Below are 19160 nucleotides of genomic sequence, written 5' to 3' on the forward strand. Positions count from 1 at the left end.
AACTCAGGGAAAACGACAGCGAAACAACAAGTTATTAGCAGCGCTCAACATCAAAAAATCACGCAGCCCGAAAATAAATTGGCAAGCGCGTTGCTGTCTAGCTAGCGTTTAAATTATTGCACCGCGCGGCTCTAGCCGAATGCGAAATACAATTAATAGCGAAGCAAGTTCAAGCATTTATTTATAAACATTCCTGCCCCGAGTTCGATTCAGAAATGTTTTCACCGATTTTCTCTTTCACAAAATTGTTATTATTCTTCTCGTGCGGTGGTGTTTGCGGTGTTTGTTTGTTGCCATTTATTGGGCAATAATTGTGCCCCATAAATAAGTGTTTGCACGTGCAATATGAGTAATAAAGTTGAAGCGAGCAAAAACCAATGTTTTTGGCCTATGGGATACAGTAAATAAATATTTTCTGGCATAGTAAGGGAATGGTTAGATGTCACTGGCATATGGTCTCTCGATGTGTGCGTTGTTTGTGTGGCGGCAGAGACCGGGAAAAGCTCTTCTCCATCGTCTTAAAGTGAAGCTGGCGACCACTGTTTTATATTCTTGATCAGGATTACTTATCGGCTTAGTTAAAAAAGAAACACCGCAGTCTTCTGTTGGATATGGTGCAATTCTACCAATTATCAAAGTCAAATCTCTTTTAAATTTTCCCTGATTTATATGGAAATTTGTTCCTCTCAATTTCTATCAATCAGATATGTATTTTTGAGAGGTATTTCCCTATAATTCGTAGGTTTTTGTTTCTTAAGCTCTCTATTAATTCATGCATTTTCAGCATAGCGCTTCGAGGAAAATTCTCATTGCCAATATATCCTCTAAAACAGATCGAATTGGGAGAACGTGAATTCTTTTCTAAATTCACAGTTTGAAGATTGTAAGCTATGATTTACTAGATTATTTTACCCCCTTTATCAGCCGTGAAGTGGAAATATTTGACTTTGAATAGAGAAATGGCCAATTTCGAGTCCGCTTAATTTCCCATGGACCGCTGAAGGTGGTCTAATTTAATTTCTTTTTATAAGCATTCATCGCGAATAAACTCTTGGGAATTGTAAGAAACACTACTCAAGGTTTTCTTGGACCAATTATGTCCAATTGTCAGTGTTAATAAATCCTTTTGGAAGCTGCAGTGTGCCCGTCGAATACGAAAAAAGGGAAAAGGTGCACATTTTCGCGATGATTTAATTAAAAACTAAAAAATCAAAACGTAATTCTTATTTTCCTTATTAATCCATTTAAACCATACATAGCTTGTCTAGGCAAAAACTATTAGACATTAATCAAAACTGGAGAATTTAAAAATGAAAACAGTTTGACATTCCGTGGGACATAAATTGGAAAGTAAGGTTTAATCAGTTTTAAGTTAACAACCGATCGCAGTTTTGGTTTTTAACCAAGTCAAACGCCATGGGCAACGGATGCTCCAAGTGCTGCCAGTGCAATGAGCACAAACAGATCAACGGCACTCTCTCCTCGGCCTCGTCGGTCTACAGGAAAAGGTGATCTATTAACCAGTGTAGTTTCAAGGATTTCGTCGAAGCTAAGGCTGTTTTAGGTGCTTTCTTAAAGCTGACCCCTAATTATCTTGTGATTTTCAGGACTCGAGGCGATATTCCCATCGAGAACTCCGACCGCTTCCGCATCACGGCCACCAGCAATGCCGTCCAGTTGGCCGTGGAGCATGTGCAGCGAGAGGACGCCGGCCATTACACGCTGTTCGCCCGGACGAAGAGCCAGGATGTGGTGCGCAGGCACGTGGAGCTCATCGTGGAGGACAGATCCACGGGCGACGATCCGCCCGTGTTCCTGCGCCGCCTGCTCGACCTCTCCGTAAAAGTGGGCACACGGACACGCCTCCTAACCGAAATTCGCAGCTCCACAGATCTTAAGGTAGGCCAAAGATCAAGGAGTGGCTCAAATGCTCACTGGTCATAAGTACATAACTTTTGGATATTACAATAGTTGAATTCATAATCTCATTTTATTTTTTATTGTTTTATTTGCCACCCTTTTAATAAAATGAAATATACTTCTTAAACTACATAGCTAACATGGTACAGAAACGACCGCAGGGTGTGTGCAAATGACCGCATCACGGAGGTCAATGAGGGCACCTTCCACTACCTGGAGATCAGTCCCGTGACGCTGGACGACGGTGGTCAGTGGATGCTCATGGCGGAGAACTTTGGCGGACGCAACTCCTGCCTGGGAACACTGAACGTCCTGGTGCCGAAGGCCTACAAAGCCCCAGAGTTCGTGGAGGAGCTGCGTGCCGTGCTGACGGAGCAGGGAACCGTCTCGCTGGAGTGTAAGGTGGTGGGCGTGCCCACGCCACATTTGCGCTGGTTCAAGGACTCCAAGGAGATCAAGGCGGGCGACATATTTGCGCTGACCGCCAACGCGGATGACCCCACCTCACTGGGCACCTACACCTGCGAGGCACGCAACTGTATGGGCGTCACCTACTCCAGCTCCAAGGTGCATGTGGTGGGACGGGGAAGTCGCGAGGGATCCCTCAAGCCGGCGGACAGGTGAGGAAAGATAGTATTTTTTACTGTTGAAAGTACTGGGTTTGAACCATTTAGGTTTTATTTTTTTTTCTTTTAACTTTTTCACTCTTTTAAATTTTATTTCAGTATTAAATTATGTTATTAATTAAGTAAATAAGCTAATAACATATATATATATATTGTTAACGAAAATCGTTAAGGTCGACTAAGATTTCTTCAAGGAATTATAGAAGTATCTTTTAAAATGTTAAACAAAAATATTGTAATACATGTATCTTACGGATGTTTTTGTCTTTCCGCAGCGTGGCGAGCAATGCGCCGCCTCCGATATTCACGAACGAACTGCGGGACCTGAGCCTCCTCATCGGGGAAACCATCATTCTCGGCTGTCAAGGTGAGTGCTCGGAGTGTAGCATGTAGCTCTGGTATCTCAGAACCAGAGAAGATCTCCCGCTGGCACCGGGCCAACGTATTTTGTTTATCTTGTCTCGGTCACTCGGACGCGCTGGCAAATTCGCACCAATTCTCGCCGGCGCTTGTTGTTTTTAGATCGTGCTCTAGAAACTTGAACTCGATCGCACGGCCGGAATGCCGCGAATGTTGAGGTGGGTCATCAACATCTGCGGCAAGTGGCGAGCAAAACAAAACCGCTAATTGGCCGCCGGAGAGACGAGCAGACACTAATGCGAAGAGCACGTTTGTTGTTTACCCAATCTCACCGATCTTTCATCTCCCTCTCCTCCCCCAATCCCGCAGTGGTGGTGCCGCCCTGGCCCAAAAGCGTCTGCTGGTACAATGCGAACGGACGGGTGGAGACCGGCGAGCGCTACAAACTGATCGAGGACGGACTGGGCGTGTACATGATCGAGGTGAAGCCCTCGGAGTCCTGCGATGGTGGCGAGTGGAAGTGCGTGGTGACCAGCTTCGATGGCAGTGTGGGCATCACATCCTGCACCGTTGCCATGGACAGTAAGTGGACAAAAGTGGGAATCCTTTAAAGCAGAGCAGTACTAATCAAAGTTTTAATTGCAGTCCCCAGGAACTACCGCAAGCCCAGGTTCATGGAGAGTCTGCGCGCCGTTCTCACCGAGGAGGGTCTGGTCTCCTTCGAATGCAAGGTGGTGGGCTTTCCCACGCCCGTGCTCAAGTGGTTCAAGGATGGCCACGAACTGAAGCCGGGCGACGTCTACCAGCTGACGGGCACCAACTCTTTGGGCACCTACTGCTGCATTGCCCGCAACTGCATGGGAGAGACCAGCAGCACTGCCGTCCTCACCGTCGAGGACATCCAGAACCAACTCACCGAGGAGGAGCGTCTCGTCTTCTCCCAGCAAAGCCAGAATCAAGCGCCTAAGTTCCTCACCGGACTTAAGAGCACCGATGCCAAGATCAACGAACCCTTCCAGTTTAAGGTGGTGGTGAAGGCCACACCCGATCCCATACTTTCCTGGTTCCGGGACGAGCTGCCCATTGATCCGAACGAACGATATAATCACTACCGGGGCGAAAACGAGGAATGGCTGTTGGACATCCGGGCAGTGGAGTTTGTCGATCAGGCGGAGTGGAAATGCGTGGCCGTCAATGATTTCGGCACCAGCATTACCTCCTGTTTCCTCAAGCTGCAGATTCCGAGGCACTATAAGAAGCCCCGATTCCTGGAGTGCCTCCGAGCGGTGCTGACCGAGGAGGGAGCCGTGAATCTGGAGTGCAAGGTCATCGGAGTGCCCCAGCCCGCACTCAAGTGGTACAAGGATGGCGTGGAGCTGAAGCCGGGCGACATCCATCGCATTATTTCTGGACAGGATGGCACCTGCTGCCTGGGCACCTACACCTGCGAAGCACGGAACTGCATGGGTGTCGTGGCCAGCTCGGCATCGCTGTTGGGCTTCGAGGATGCCCAAAAGGGTCAGCAGCAGAAGAGCGAGCAGCTGCACGAGAACGAGCTGCAGAGGAACTACTCCTTGTCCACCATCCAGGAGGAGCGCACCTCCCAGCTGTATGAGACGCCTGTGGGTGACATAACCATCGATGATAAGGGCGACGTGTCCTTCTCCTTCGACGGCAAGGAGGTCTCGGTTTCACTGTATGAGACTCCCGACCTTACCGAAGAGGAGGCACTCAAGATTGTGGAAATGTATGCCGATCAAATCTCGGAGCATGTGACGGAGCACAATATCGTGGAACTGCCACCACTGCGTTTCGTCAAGGAGACCTCACAGTCGGGAAAACTTCTGATGGAAGCCGTGGTCATAGACATTTCACCCGAGTATTTCACCGTCGAGGATGATATGCGAACTGAAGCCGATATGGATGACATTTCCATAAACGAGATCACGGTGCACGGATCTTCGGGAAGGGAAGACAAGGTCGACAAAGAGACGGAACAATATGTCCAGCAGTCCTTTGACAAAATGGAGGAGGAGCTATCGCTCTCCGCTCCGATTCGAAAGCGGAAGAAGTCCAAGCCAACAGAGACAGATGAGTTCTTCAGCCTTTCCAAAGCCTCGGCATCAGGCAGCCAGGGCGAGGAGGAGACATCCGATTTGCAGACCTTTGCCAGTGCCCAGATGTCCGCATCGCAAAAGGGCGCTTCTGCAGCTCAAAACAGTCCGGAGAAAGATAAAGATTCAGTGGCACCGCCTAAACGAAAGAAGTCCAAGAAACCCACGGACAGTGATTCCTCCAAGACCACTGAGGATGAAGCTCGTTTGCAGGACATTTCGGGTGCCGTGGGAGATGGACTCCTGGTCAGACCTTCCTCCCATGCCAAGGCCGTTACCGACGAGAATGAGATCAATAAGAATTTGATTGCCCTCGTTCCGCTGGCGAAATTGCTCAGGGTAATTGAGAATCATTTGACAGCTGTCGAAAACGAAGTGATGGAGCAGTCCACGATGATGATGACCCCGTCGGCTGCAGATCAGAGCATAGCCATTATTCGCAACATCATAGATCCCATCAAGCAAATCGAATCCAAACTGCGTGTCTATTCAGGCGAGACTCAAATCGACGCCCTCATACAATCCATGGACGAGGATATTCGCCGGCTGCATATGGGCCTGCAGGTCATCGAGAAGTGTGTGGAGATCGACGAGACCGGAGCCACGCTCATCCAGCGCACCAGTGTCTGCATTATTGACAGCGTAGCCGACCAAATGAAACGTGCCCTGGAAGAGCTCAAGATCGTAAGCAGGAAATTCGAGTCGGAGTGCCTACGATCCCAAATCGAGCTCACCGCCGATGATATCCAACAGGGATTGGAGATCACGCAGGGCACTATTAAGTCGCAGGCCCTTTTGCAGGAGGCACAGGAACTGGAGGCAGCCAAGCACTTCTCAGAAGCTGTGGAGAAAATGCAGGAAGTTCCCGATTCTATTTCCTTTGCCACCATTTCGGAGGCCAATCTTCCTAGCGAAGCAAGCGCTTTGAAGGAGATTTGTCAACCAGTGGCAAAGATTCAGGAAGCCCTGGAACGCGTCGAAATGGAGCTCTCGTTGGAGGAGTCGGAGGAGCAGATATACAAGAAAGTGCATCAGAAGGTGCTCGAGAGCATTGTGGAGCCCATTAAGCAGCTGCAAAGCACGCTGCAGGCAATCGAGGATAAGACAGAATCCCTGGTCGGGTCCGAGTCCATGGAGCAGAAAATCAACATGGCCATTCTGGATATTGTCACTCCGCCTCTCTTTGAGCTCAACAAGGGCCTGGAGGTAATCCTGAACGAGAAATCTGATAGTGTGGAGGGGGGAATGCTGACTGTTAGCACTGTGGAGTCTATGGTTCCACCCCTGCAGGAGATACAAAACGGCTTGGCGCAACTGGGACAAGATCTGGAAAGTGGTCAGGCCAACGTGCCTCAGGAGGAGCATCGATCTGAGCCGGCACTGGATGTGGCTGACACCCAAAAACTTTTGCAATCATTCGCCCAGGCTGTTTTGCATTTTGAGACGAACATCGAGAGGATCTCTCCACGACTCTCGTCCAACGTGAAGATTCGCTTGCTCAACCTTAAGGATGAACTTTCGGCTTTGATAAGCACTATTCTAGAAAAAAACATAACCGGACATCATATAGAACTGCTGGACAGATTGAAGCGACCCGTCGACGAGCTGAACTACTGCATCCGGCAGACAGAGGTCAAGAATATGACCGGTTCCCTGGCCGACCTGATTGAGCCCCTGAGCATGTTGCAGGAAAACACCCAAAAGGGTCATGGGCGTTTGCTCACAGCTCGGGAACCCGATCAGCAAGCTCTCCAGACCCTGGACAACATACGCAGCATCATTCGCAACGTGGTCATAGACATAGAAGAGCACGAATTCAAGATTCTGCAGCAGGAGATTCAGCAGGATGAGGAGCAGGCCTCGCAGCAACAGGACAAGTCTTTCAGTGCCTTGCGAAAGGTTCTAGAAACAAAGGTGTCCCTGGAGGAGGCAGTGGGCAACATTGAAACGCTGCAGGAGGCGCTGAACAAAATAAGTGAAAGCCCCAAGGCGTCGGAGAGAGTGAAGACATCTTCCAATGAAGCTCAAGTGTACCTACTTCGTATACTGCAGATTGCCAAGGGATTAGCTACGTTCAGCGAAGCAGAGACAACCCTCGATGTCAACGAGGCCAACACAACCAGAATTCTCTTCGAGTGTGGCAAAAGTTTTGATGACTTGGCTAAAGCTCTGGACAGTCCCGAATCTTTGACCGAGATTGAATTTCTAAATGCCCTGAATCAGTTTGGTGATATTGTTGGCCAGCAAAAGCAATCGATGGATGAGAAGCTTTCCATTGCCAGTCCTCTCTCCAGCCTGATTCATGTGCTCGAGAATCTGAAGCCCCCAAAAGCTTCTATGGAGGATTTATCCACCTTGGATGATGTGTCAGTGCTTAAGTCAGCCGCAGAGTCTTTACACACTGAACCGGAGGCGGAACCCCTAAGCGCCGAGAAACCTTCGCCTGTTGCTGTCTTACTCTCCGACTTGAACCAGGGAATTACTTCGGTTCTTTCCCACTGTGAAGACCCTGACGTGGTCTCCTTGACAGGCACAGGGGCACAGCAAGTTCAGGAAGCCCTTGTGAAGATGCAAGAACTACAAAACAGTTTGGCATTGGTGCAGGAGACTAACGTGGTGGAAGCAGCTCATCCCTTGTCTGAGGCTAGTCAACAGGGCACGTTTGCCGAAGCACTCTGCAGTTTGGAGCGATGTGTTCTCCAGGTGGAGGAGTGCTTGGCCCACAGTGGCGTTGAGAGTCTTACTGATCTTGAACTTTCCAAACTCAAGACCTTGGCCACTCCATTACGTGATGTTAGGCAGTACTGCGAGCAGATTGATGTGCAGCTCCTGGAAAATGTCACTGATATATCTACGCAGGGGGATATATCCGAGTTGAAGAGCAGTGGTCATCAGCAAACCGTTTCAGATCATGTCCAGGAAGTAGCTGTCATAGAAGAAGAGCCGATAGTGGAGGTATTCGACATACAACAAGGGGTCGCTAGTGGCATAAAGCAGCTAGAGGCTTGTCTTGAAGTCACCCAAACAGATGCTAACAAAGAGCTCCAGCAAGTTGGCCAAATAATGGAGCAACTGAAGTCAGATCTAGAAAATATTCAGACGGCTCTGGTCGCGGATACAGCGCAGCAGGAAACTGTACTGGCTCAAGCGGAAATTGCCCGCACCATGTTCAGACTGAAGGAATCTTTGGTGCACACGTATGAATCTGGCCTGGTGGATTCGTTGGAAAACGTGGAGAGTGCCTTTGAAGACATATTGCTTTCGCTACCAATACTAGAGACTCAGTTAGCAGAGGAAATGTTTGTCAAAATCGAGAAAGCTTTCGGCAACTTTGTTGCCCATTGTGACCGATTAGCAGCTGTAGATCACCAGCAACTAAAATCTCTCAAGAAGCCCATTGAAAATCTTGTTCGTTCAATTGGAGCTGTGGCCACTCAACCCACCGTCGATGTCGACAAATCCTCAGCAGTCGTGGTTCAGCTTCAGACAAGTTTGATGGCAGCTTTTCGGAGTCTTAATGAAGTGAGCGAGCAGGTCGGTAACGATGTGCTGGGAGGTCTTCTAAAAACCCAAAGTAGCTTAGTTACTGTATTTGATTTTATTGAGAACAATGACAGCATTATACGAGTTATAGAACTTTTGCAGGAAATAGATTCCATTACAGCGGAACTGAAGGCATTATGTGAAATTCCTGTTGAGCCTACGGTGCCAATCGACATTAGCGTAATTATTGAAAACGTTTTGTCTGGTAAAGCTTTCCTCACCGAAATCGAGGAGGGACTTCAAGCTAACAGTCCTCAATGTGTTCTTTTGCTCGATGAAAACACTGAAGATATCGCTCAACTAGAGGCAACACTCATTCAAATTGAGAAGGAAATCCTATCTCAGCCGCAACTCACTCAGATTACTGCTAAACAGTTTACTCTTATAGACACGCTGCAGCTTCAGATAAGAAATCTACAGGAAAAGTTGAAAAAGCTGAATGTATTTCTCTCTGAACTTCAAAGTCAATCGGATGTCTCCTCGCCTGAATCGGCTTTGGATACTAACTTAGATAACAAAGAAGGGTCAGGAAGCCAGGAAGACATTGAGCCAGAAGCAAAACGAGCCAAACTTTTAGAAATCAATCAACAACAAGTTTCTGACACTTCAGTTTTTACTCAAGGAGAGCATTTAGAAACTACGCAAGATAGCAAGAAAGCAAAGGAAAAGGAATCAGAAGTTCAAAAGGAAAAACAGTCTTATGAAGAGAAAGCGTTGCAAGGGAAATCAGTTGTTGACCAAAAGGAAGAGGATGGTTTAAAACCTCACCCGGAGAAGACTGTTGATCCAGAAATCCAGCAAGACGTTAAATCGACATTTGAAAAGGAAAATGATGACAAGGAGGTTATTCTAGAAGCTTTAGCAAAGAAATTATCCCAATCTCTTAATAATATAGAAAATAATGAAGAAATAAAGTCTATTATTGCAGATAGCCAAGATATTCTCGATAATATTAATGATATCGACAAAGTTTCAAAATTGATATTTAAACTAAGGGAGCATATAGTTCACACTTATGATGGTAAGCCCCCAGAGGAACAGGCAGACAAAGAACTTGCTGAAGAAATTATTGAATCTCTCTTCGCTGCTTGCCCAGATGCTACTAAGCAAGTTATTCAAAACTGTATTAAAGAAATTAAAACCAACGTTATTTTAACAAAGGCCGCTATTCAACTAATAGACGATAGCAACATGTTCACAAAGCCATCTCTATTAGTGCCTAAATTGGTTAACTTGGAAAGAATTTCAGAAAAGACTCAAATGGAACTAAATATTGATAAGTCATCCGAAAAAATGATTTGTCTACAGCAGAATTTAATGGACATTTTTATAATACTAGATGATCTTGTAGATAAAAAGACGGAAACAATAAATCCTAAGATAGAAGATATAAAGAAATTATTGCTTTCCGAATATGACTATATAGAGAAGAAACAAGGTCAACTTAATACTGCTGTAGTTCATGGAAAAATAGAAATTATAACGCAAAAAATTCTTACCATTTGTGAAGATTTTAAAGATTTTATAGAAAAACAAAACCAAAATAATGAAGCACTTGGAATCAAAGAAGCAGAAGAGAAGGCAGAAGACGTGGTAGACCACTTAATAGAAGGACAGAAGTCTGAGATTGGCGCAACTGATGAAAAGCAATTGAAAATTGAGACCCAAAAGCAAGCTGACAAAGATTTCAAACAGGAGTCCCAGAAAACAAAAGAAACCGTGGTCGCTGCTAACAAAATATCAGAAGAAAACATCGAAGAATCTATAAAACCTGAAATAAAGGAAACTGAAACCAAGTTAAAGAATGCTAAAGCCTTGGAGAAGCAAATTCTGGAAGAAAAGGAAATAAAAGTTGAAGCTCAAAAACAAGCTGACAAAGATGTTGATCAGAAATCCCAAAAACCAGAAGTAACTGAGGTCGTTGCTGAGAAAATATCAGAAGAAAATATCGAAGAATCGATAAAGCCGGAAATAAAAGAAACGGAAACCAAATCACAGAAGGCCGAAGCTTTGGAGAAGCAAATCCTGGAAGAAAAGCAAATTGAAGTTGAAGCTCAAAAACAAGCTGACAAAGATGTTAATCAGAAATCCCAAAAACCAAAAGTAACTGAGGTCGTTGCTGAGAAAATATCTGAAGAAAATATCGAAGAATCTATTAAGCCAAAACTAAAGGAAACGGAAACCAAATCACAGAAGGCTGAAGCTTTGGAGAAGCAAATCCTGAAAGAAAAGCAAATGGAAGTTGAAGCTCAAAAACAAGCTGACAAAGATGTTGATCAGAAATCCCAGAAACCAGAAGTAACTGAAGTCGTTGCGGAGAAAATATCAGAAGAAAATATCGAAGAATCTATAAAGCCCGAAATAAAAGAAACGAAAACCAAATCACAAAAGGCTGAAGCTTTGGAGAAGCAAATCCTGGAAAAAAAGCAAATGGAAACTAACGCTCAAAAACAAGCTGACCAAGGTCTTGATCAGAAATCCCAGAAACCAGAACAAACTGAGGTCGTTACGGAGAAAATATCAGACGAAAATATCGAAAAATCTATAAATCCTGAAATAAAGGAAACTGAAACCAAATCACAGAAGGCTGAAGCTTTGGAGAAGCAAATCCTGGAAGAAAAGCAAATGGAAGTTGAAGCTCAAAAACAAGCTGACAAAGATGTTGATCAGAAATCCCAGAAACCAGAAGAAACTGAGGTCGTTACGGAGAAAATATCAGACGAAAATATCGAAAAATCTATTAAGCCTGAAATAAAGGAAACTGAAACTAAATCACAGAAGGCTGAAGCTTTGGAGAAGCAAATCCTGGAAGAAAAGCAAATGGAAGTTGAAGCTCAAAAACAAGCTGACAAAGATGTTGATCAGAAATCCCAGAAACCAGAAGAAACTGAGGTCGTTGCTGAGAAAATATCAGAAGAAAATATCAATGAATCGATAAAGCCTGAAATAAAAGAAACGGAAACCAAATCACAAAAGGCTGAAGCTTTGGAGAAGCAAATCCTGGAAGAAAAGCAAATGGAAGTTGAAGCTCAAAAACAAGCTGACAAAGATGTTGATCAGAAATCCCAAAAACCAGAAGTAACTGAGGTCGTTGCTGAGAAAATATCAGAAGAAAATATCGAAGAATCGATAAAGCCGGAAATAAAAGAAACGGAAACCAAATCACAGAAGGCCGAAGCTTTGGAGAAGCAAATCCTGGAAGAAAAGCAAATTGAAGTTGAAGCTCAAAAACAAGCTGACAAAGATGTTAATCAGAAATCCCAAAAACCAAAAGTAACTGAGGTCGTTGCTGAGAAAATATCTGAAGAAAATATCGAAGAATCTATTAAGCCAAAACTAAAGGAAACGGAAACCAAATCACAGAAGGCTGAAGCTTTGGAGAAGCAAATCCTGAAAGAAAAGCAAATGGAAGTTGAAGCTCAAAAACAAGCTGACAAAGATGTTGATCAGAAATCCCAGAAACCAGAAGTAACTGAAGTCGTTGCGGAGAAAATATCAGAAGAAAATATCGAAGAATCTATAAAGCCCGAAATAAAAGAAACGAAAACCAAATCACAAAAGGCTGAAGCTTTGGAGAAGCAAATCCTGGAAAAAAAGCAAATGGAAACTAACGCTCAAAAACAAGCTGACCAAGGTCTTGATCAGAAATCCCAGAAACCAGAACAAACTGAGGTCGTTACGGAGAAAATATCAGACGAAAATATCGAAAAATCTATAAATCCTGAAATAAAGGAAACTGAAACCAAATCACAGAAGGCTGAAGCTTTGGAGAAGCAAATCCTGGAAGAAAAGCAAATGGAAGTTGAAGCTCAAAAACAAGCTGACAAAGATGTTGATCAGAAATCCCAGAAACCAGAAGAAACTGAGGTCGTTACGGAGAAAATATCAGACGAAAATATCGAAAAATCTATTAAGCCTGAAATAAAGGAAACTGAAACTAAATCACAGAAGGCTGAAGCTTTGGAGAAGCAAATCCTGGAAGAAAAGCAAATGGAAGTTGAAGCTCAAAAACAAGCTGACAAAGATGTTGATCAGAAATCCCAGAAACCAGAAGAAACTGAGGTCGTTGCTGAGAAAATATCAGAAGAAAATATCAATGAATCGATAAAGCCTGAAATAAAAGAAACGGAAACCAAATCACAAAAGGCTGAAGCTTTGGAGAAGCAAATCCTGGAAGAAAAGCAAATGGAAGTTGAAGCTCAAAAACAAGCTAACAAAGATGTTGATCAGAAATCCCAGAAACCAGAAGAAACTGAGGTCGTTACGGAGAAAATATCAGACGAAAATATCGAAAAATCTATAAAGCCTGAAATAAAGGAAACTGAAACCAAATCACAAAAGGCTGAAGCTTTGGAGAAGCAAATCCTGGAAGAAAAGCAAATGGAAGTTGAAGCTCAAAAACAAGCTGACAAAGATGTTGATCAGAAATCCCAGAAACCAGAAGAAACTGAGGTCGTTACGGAGAAAATATCAGACGAAAATATCGAAAAATCTATAAAGCCTGAAATAAAGGAAATGGAAACCAAATCACAGAAGGCTGAAGCTTTGGAGAAGCAAATCCTGGAAGAAAAGGAAATGGAAGTGGAAGCTCAAAAACAAGCTGACAAAGATGTTGATCAGAAATCCCAGAAATCAGAAGAAACTGATGTCGTTGCCCAGAAAATATCAGAAGAAAATATCGAAGAATCTATAAAGCCAGTAATAAGAGAAACGGAAACCAAATCACAGAAGGCTGAAGCTTTGGAGAAGCAAATCCTAGAAGAAAAGCAAATGGAAGTTGAAGCTCAAAAACAAGCTGACAAAGATGTTGATCAGAAATCCCAGAAACCAGAAGTAACTGATGTCGTTGCTGAGAAAATATCAGAAGAAAATATCAATGAATCGATAAAGCCTGAAATAAAAGAAACGGAAACCAAATCACAAAAGGCTGAAGCTTTGGAGAAGCAAATCCTGGAAGAAAAGCAAATGGAACTTGAAGCTCAAAAACAAGCTCACAAAGATGTTGATCAGAAATCCCAGAAACCAGAAGTAACTGAGGTCGTTGCTGAGAAAATATCAGAAGAAAATATCGAAGAATCGATGAAGCCTGAAATAAAGGAAACTGAAACCAAATCACAGAAGGCTGAAGCTTTGAAGAAGCAAATCCTGGAAGAAAAGCAAATGGAAGTTGAAGCTCAAAAACAAGCTAACAAAGATGTTGATCAGAAATCCCAGAAACCAGAAGTAACTGAGGTCGTTGCTGAGAAAATATCAGAAGAAAATATCGAAGAATCTATAAAGCCTGAAATAAAGGAAACGGAAACCAAATCACAGAAGGCTGAAGCTTTGGAGAAGCAAATCCTGGAAGAAAAGCAAATGGAAGTTGAAGCTCAAAAACAAGCTAACAAAGATGTTGATCAGAAATCCCAGAAACCAGAAGTAACTGAGGTCGTTGCGGAGAAAACATCAGTAGAAAATATCGAAAAATCTATAAAGCCTGAAATAAAGGAAGTGGAAACCAAATCACAGAAGGCTGAAGCTTTGGAGAAGCAAATACTAGAGGAAAAGCAAATGGAAGTTGAGGCTCAAAGGCACGTTGACAAGGATGTGAGACAGAACTCCCAACAACGAGAAGTATCTGAGATCGTTGTGGAGAAGACATTGCAAGATAAACCAAAGAAACCTGAGATGGCAAGGGCTGTAGAGAAACTAGTCCTGGCAGAAAAGCAAATCGAAGTTGAGGGTCAAACGCAAGCTGAAACAGCTCTCGAACAAAAATCTCAAAAAACAGAAGTAACTGAAGTCGTTGCTGAGAAAATATATGAAGAAAAGGTTGAAGATTCCAAAAAGTGTGAAACAAAGGGTTCAGAATCTAAAATAGAGAAGGCAAAGAGTGTAGAGAAGCAAGTCCTGGAAGAAAAGAAAGCGAAATCCCAAAAAGAAAGACTAACGAATTTGAATGTCATATTTATGAAACTATCACAGGAAGTTATTCCTAGTAACAATGCCATTTTGGCAGAAAGTCAATATACTATAAATAACCTTGAAGATATTGACGCAGTAGCCAAACTAATGTTAAAAATAAGAGACCACATAGCTTACACTTTCACTGGAACAAAAGCCTCAGATCAAAAAAATAAAAAACTTTTTGAATTATTCATTGAATCACTGTGCGATGCCTGCCCCGAAGCAACTGAGCAAGTTATGCTCAACTATCTCAAAGAAATTAGAACTAACGTGATTTTAACAAAAGCCGCTATTCAGCTTATCGACGACTGTAATATGTTCACCAAGCCATCGCTATTAATCCCTAAGCTTGTAAATCTGGAGAGAGTTTCCAATAAAATTCAATCAGAAACACATGTTGATAAATCATCGGAAAAAATGATTAGCTTGCAACAGAGTTTAATGGATATTTTCGTTATCCTTGATGACTTGTTAGACGAAAAGACAGAAATACTGAAACCAAGAATAGAACAAATTAAAACCTTATTACTTACCGAATATGACTATATTGAGAAAAAAGAAGGTCAACTACATACTGCCGTAATCAATGGAAAAATTAAAGTTGTAACGCAAAACATTCTGAATATTATTGAAGACTTAAAACAACTGACAGGCGAACAATGTCAAGAGTCAATCAAAGAGCTAGAATTGGGTAAAGTGAGCCAAAAAGAAATCGCTGCTACTGATCAGATTTCAAAGGAAATCTTCGAAGAAAGCCGAAAGGCAGAAAAGATATCCGAAGAAAAGGTAGAAGAAAGCCAGAAGACCGAAATTAAGGACTCTAAAACTAAGTCTAAGAAAGCAAAGGCTTCGGAGAAGAAACCGATTGAAGAAGAAAAACTGGAAGGCAAGAACCAAAAACAGGCTGAAGTTGCTGCTGACAAGAAAACTCAAAAGGCAGAAGTTTCCGAGGTGGTTGCAGAAAATATATCCGAAGAAAAGGTAGAAGAAAGTCAGAAGGCCGAAATTAAGGACTCTGAAGCAAAGTCTAAGAAAGCAAAGGCTTCGGAGAAGAAATCGATCGAAGAAGAAAAACTGGAAGACAAGAACCATAAACAGGCTGAAGTTTCTGCTGACAAGAAAGCTCAAAAGGCAGACGTTTCCGAGGTGGTTGCAGAAAAGATATCCGAAGATAATGTGGAAGAAATCCAGCAGCCCGAAATTAAGGACTCAGAAGCTAAGTCTAAGAAAGCAAAGGCCTTGGAGAAGAAACCGATCGAAGAAGAAAAACTGGAAGGCAGGAACCAAAAACAGGCTGAAGTTGCTGCTGACAAGAAAGCTCAAAAGGCAGAAGTTCTCGAGGTGGTTGCAGAAAAGATATCCGATGAAATGGTGGAAGAAAGCCAGAAGACCAAAGTTAAGGACTCTGAAGCAAAGTCTAAGAAAGCGAAGGCTTTGGAGAAGGAACCGATCGAAGAAGAAAAATTGGAAGACAAAAACCAAAAACAGGCTGAAGTTGCTGCTGACAAGAAAACTCAAAAGGCAGAAGTTTCCGATGTGGTTGCAGAAAATATATCCGAAGAAAAGGTAGAAGAAAGCCAGAAGACCGAAGTTAAGGACTCTGAAATTAAGTCTAAGAAAGCGAAGGCTTCAGAGAAGAAACCGATCGAAGAAGAAAAACTGGAAGACAAAAACCAAAAACAGGTTGAAGTTGCTGCTGACAAGAAAACTCAAAAGGCAGAAGTCTCCGAGGTGGTTGCAGAAATGTTATCCGAAGAAAGGGTGGAAGAAAGCCAGAAGACCGAAATTAAGGACTCTGAAACTAAGTCTAAGAAAGCAAAGGCTTCGGAGAAGAAACCGATCGAAGAAGATAAACTGGAAGACAAGAACCAAAAACAGGCTGAAGTTGCTGCTGACAAGAAAGCTCAAAAGGCAGAAGCTTCCGAGGTGGTTGCAGAAAAGATATCCGAAGAAAATGTGAAAGAAAGACAACAGACCGAAGTTAAGGACTCTGAAGCAAAGTCTAAGAAAGCGAAGGCTTCGGAGAAGAAACCGATCGAAGAAGAAAAACTGGAAGACAAGAACCAAAAACAGGCTGAAGTTGCTGCTGACAAGAAAGCTCAAAAGGCAGAAGCTTCCGAGGTTGTTGCAGAAAAGATATCCGAAAAAAGGGTGGAAGAAAGCCAGAAGGCCGAAATTAAGGACTCTGAAATTAAGTCTAAGAAAGCAAAGGCTTCGGAGAAGAAACCGATCGAAGAAGAAAAACTGGAAGACAAGAACCAAAAACAGGCTGAAGTTGCTGCTGACAAGGAAGCTCAAAAGGCAGAAGTTTCCGAAGTGGTTGCAGAAAAGATATCCGAAGAAAAGGTGGAAGAAAGACAAAAGACCGAAGTTAAGGACTCTGAAGCAAAGTCTAAGAAAGCGAAGGCTTCGGAGAAGAAACTGATCGAAGAAGAACAATTGGAAGACAAAAACCAAAAACAGGTTGAAGTTGCTGCTGGCAAAAAAACTCAAAAGGCAGAAGTTTCCGAGGTGGTCGCAGAAAAGATATCCGAAGAAAAGGTGGAAAAAAGCCAGAAGACCGAAGTTAAGGACTCTGATGCTAAGTCTAAGAAAGTAAAGGCTTCGGAAAAGAAACCGATCGAAGAGGAAAAATTGGATGACAAGAACCAAAAACAGGTTGAAGTTGCTGCTGACAAGAAAACTCAAAAGGCAGAAGCTTCCGAGGTGGTTGCAGAAAAGATATCCGAAGAAAAGATGCAAGAAAGCCAGAAGGGCGAGGTTAAGGACTCTGATGCTAAGTCTAAGAAAGCGAAGGCTTCGGAGAAGAAACCGATCGAAGAAGAAAAATTGGAAGACAAGAACCAAAAACAGACTGAGATCGCTGCAGACGAGAAAAATAAGGTAAACAAAATAGACGACGTCAATGACGGTAAAGTTGAAAGGACGACAGTCCTGGATGAGGAATCAGTTATTCCGAAACGAAAGCTGTACGATGCTGAAGAAACTGCCGACTCTGTTAGCTTCCAAGCTTACAAGTCTATGGGATCAGAATACAAGGACAGAAAGGAGTCCCGAAGTGCCAAGCGGAAGCCAACTGTGGACATCCAACTGACCAACCGTAACACGGCGTCAGGCAGCGACCTCAAGTTGACTTGTGGGCTATCGGGTCACGACATGAGCGTGCAGTGGTTCAAGGAGAACTGCCCCATCGAGAATGGTGCCAAGTACAAGAGGACATTGAACGACGGACTGTCGTGCCTTGAAATTAAATCTGTCGAACTTAGTGACTCTGGCATTTACCGCTGCATAGCGTCCAATCAAAATGGAGAAGTCGAAACTAGCTGTCTTGTGACTATATACGAAGCACCTTCAAGTAAATTTGGCACTCCGCCAATATTTACACGCAACATTCGAGGTAAGTGCCTCTACCCAGTGATCCAATGCCCGAATTTTAAACTTAATTAGTGCTTAATGGCGAATGCAGATATTTATTTTATTTCGCACTGTGCACCTTGCATTCGCTTGTACGTATTTGTATGTACCATAGACTTAGTATATAGGAAGCTAGTTCGTAAGGCTAGAATAAATCGCGAACTTTATGATATGTCGGTCGCATTTACTTCTTGACTAACAAATCGTTTCGCACTTTCGGTTCGCAAATATGGCAAGTGCTCAGAGATTAAGGTAAATGCGGCACTTTATCATCGCATTTAAATAGACTTCCCTTTAAATAGCTCATTTAATTCGAATGGCAGCCGTGCTCTCATTTATATAATTTCGTTTACTGCCTGAGTTCAATACAAAAAAGTGCCTGGTATTTAAATAGAATCGCATTTTGGCAATCAATATGCATGCGTGTGTTTGTGCAACGTCGGCAGCGAACAAAACAGAATTCGTAAAATTGTTCTTAGCATAACAATCAATTGGGGACTAAGATCGATCTGATCCGATCCCATCCGATCGATTCGAGAAGGAATGTGTTTTCGAAATTTTCACCACGTTCGGTGACAGTCGTGAATCTTCTTTTGCATCGAACGGACGTCTTACGTCCCAATAATATCGATCGAACCGTTGCGGGCTATATATATTGATTTAGAAAGTCATACATATACGACTCGGACGGATATCAATTTTTTCGGTTTTCATTTACGAGTTTTATCCTTATCCAAAAACCGAAAGAGGCCGTACGAAAACGATCCGAAATGGGCGAAACGGAGAACGGAGATATCGAGCCACGGGCCTCGGCCGAACCGGAGGGGGCATCTGCCCAGGATACCCTGCAGGTGCCGACGCAAAAGAAGCGCAAGCTTAAGTCTCCGACTCCTGGCAGCCTGCGTGGACGCAGTGCCACGCCCATCCATGGCAGGAGTCAGACCCCGTTCACCCTCTACATGACGCGACGCAGTGCCACACCGTCGACATGGCGCAGCATAACTCCATTCCTGAAGCGTGAGGAGAAGGAGAAAACGCCCTTCGAACTGGGCAGGGACATCAAAAGCCAGACCACCTGCAACATCGCCGTGTTCGATCGCGCCCTCGTAATGGATATTTCCGAGCCGTTGGACGTGCAAAAGCCCGTGCGTTACATAACGTCCGATTTGTCGGTGATCGATCGCGCTGCCGTAATGGATGTGTCCAACGTTGAGGTTATCTACGTTGTGGAGGAGTA

The 19160-nt window shown here is 43.6% G+C and overlaps 1 protein-coding gene across 50 annotated transcripts in view; it reads left to right on the plus strand.

The window, feature by feature from the left end:
• The window catches only part of LOC108029940 (titin), a 45148-nt gene that overhangs the window by 3147 nt on the left and 22841 nt on the right, over nt 1-19160 (plus strand). Inside the window, exons 4-10 of one of the 50 annotated variants that reach the window (XM_050887305.1) lie at nt 1608-1899; nt 2056-2540; nt 2822-2913; nt 3276-3488; nt 3552-16240; nt 16436-16489; nt 17270-17906. In XM_050887305.1, the coding sequence (XP_050743262.1) occupies nt 1608-1899; nt 2056-2540; nt 2822-2913; nt 3276-3488; nt 3552-16240; nt 16436-16489; nt 17270-17906 (14462 nt within the window). Of the gene's footprint in view, nt 1-1607; nt 1900-2055; nt 2541-2821; nt 2914-3275; nt 3489-3551; nt 17907-19160 lie in introns of all 50 variants that reach the window. The other 49 variants (XM_050887292.1, XM_050887293.1, XM_050887306.1 and 46 more) reach the window with 49 other exon arrangements.

This window comes from Drosophila biarmipes, chromosome 2R (assembly GCF_025231255.1).
Source record: "Drosophila biarmipes strain raj3 chromosome 2R, RU_DBia_V1.1, whole genome shotgun sequence".
Lineage (NCBI taxonomy): Eukaryota > Metazoa > Arthropoda > Insecta > Diptera > Drosophilidae > Drosophila > Drosophila biarmipes.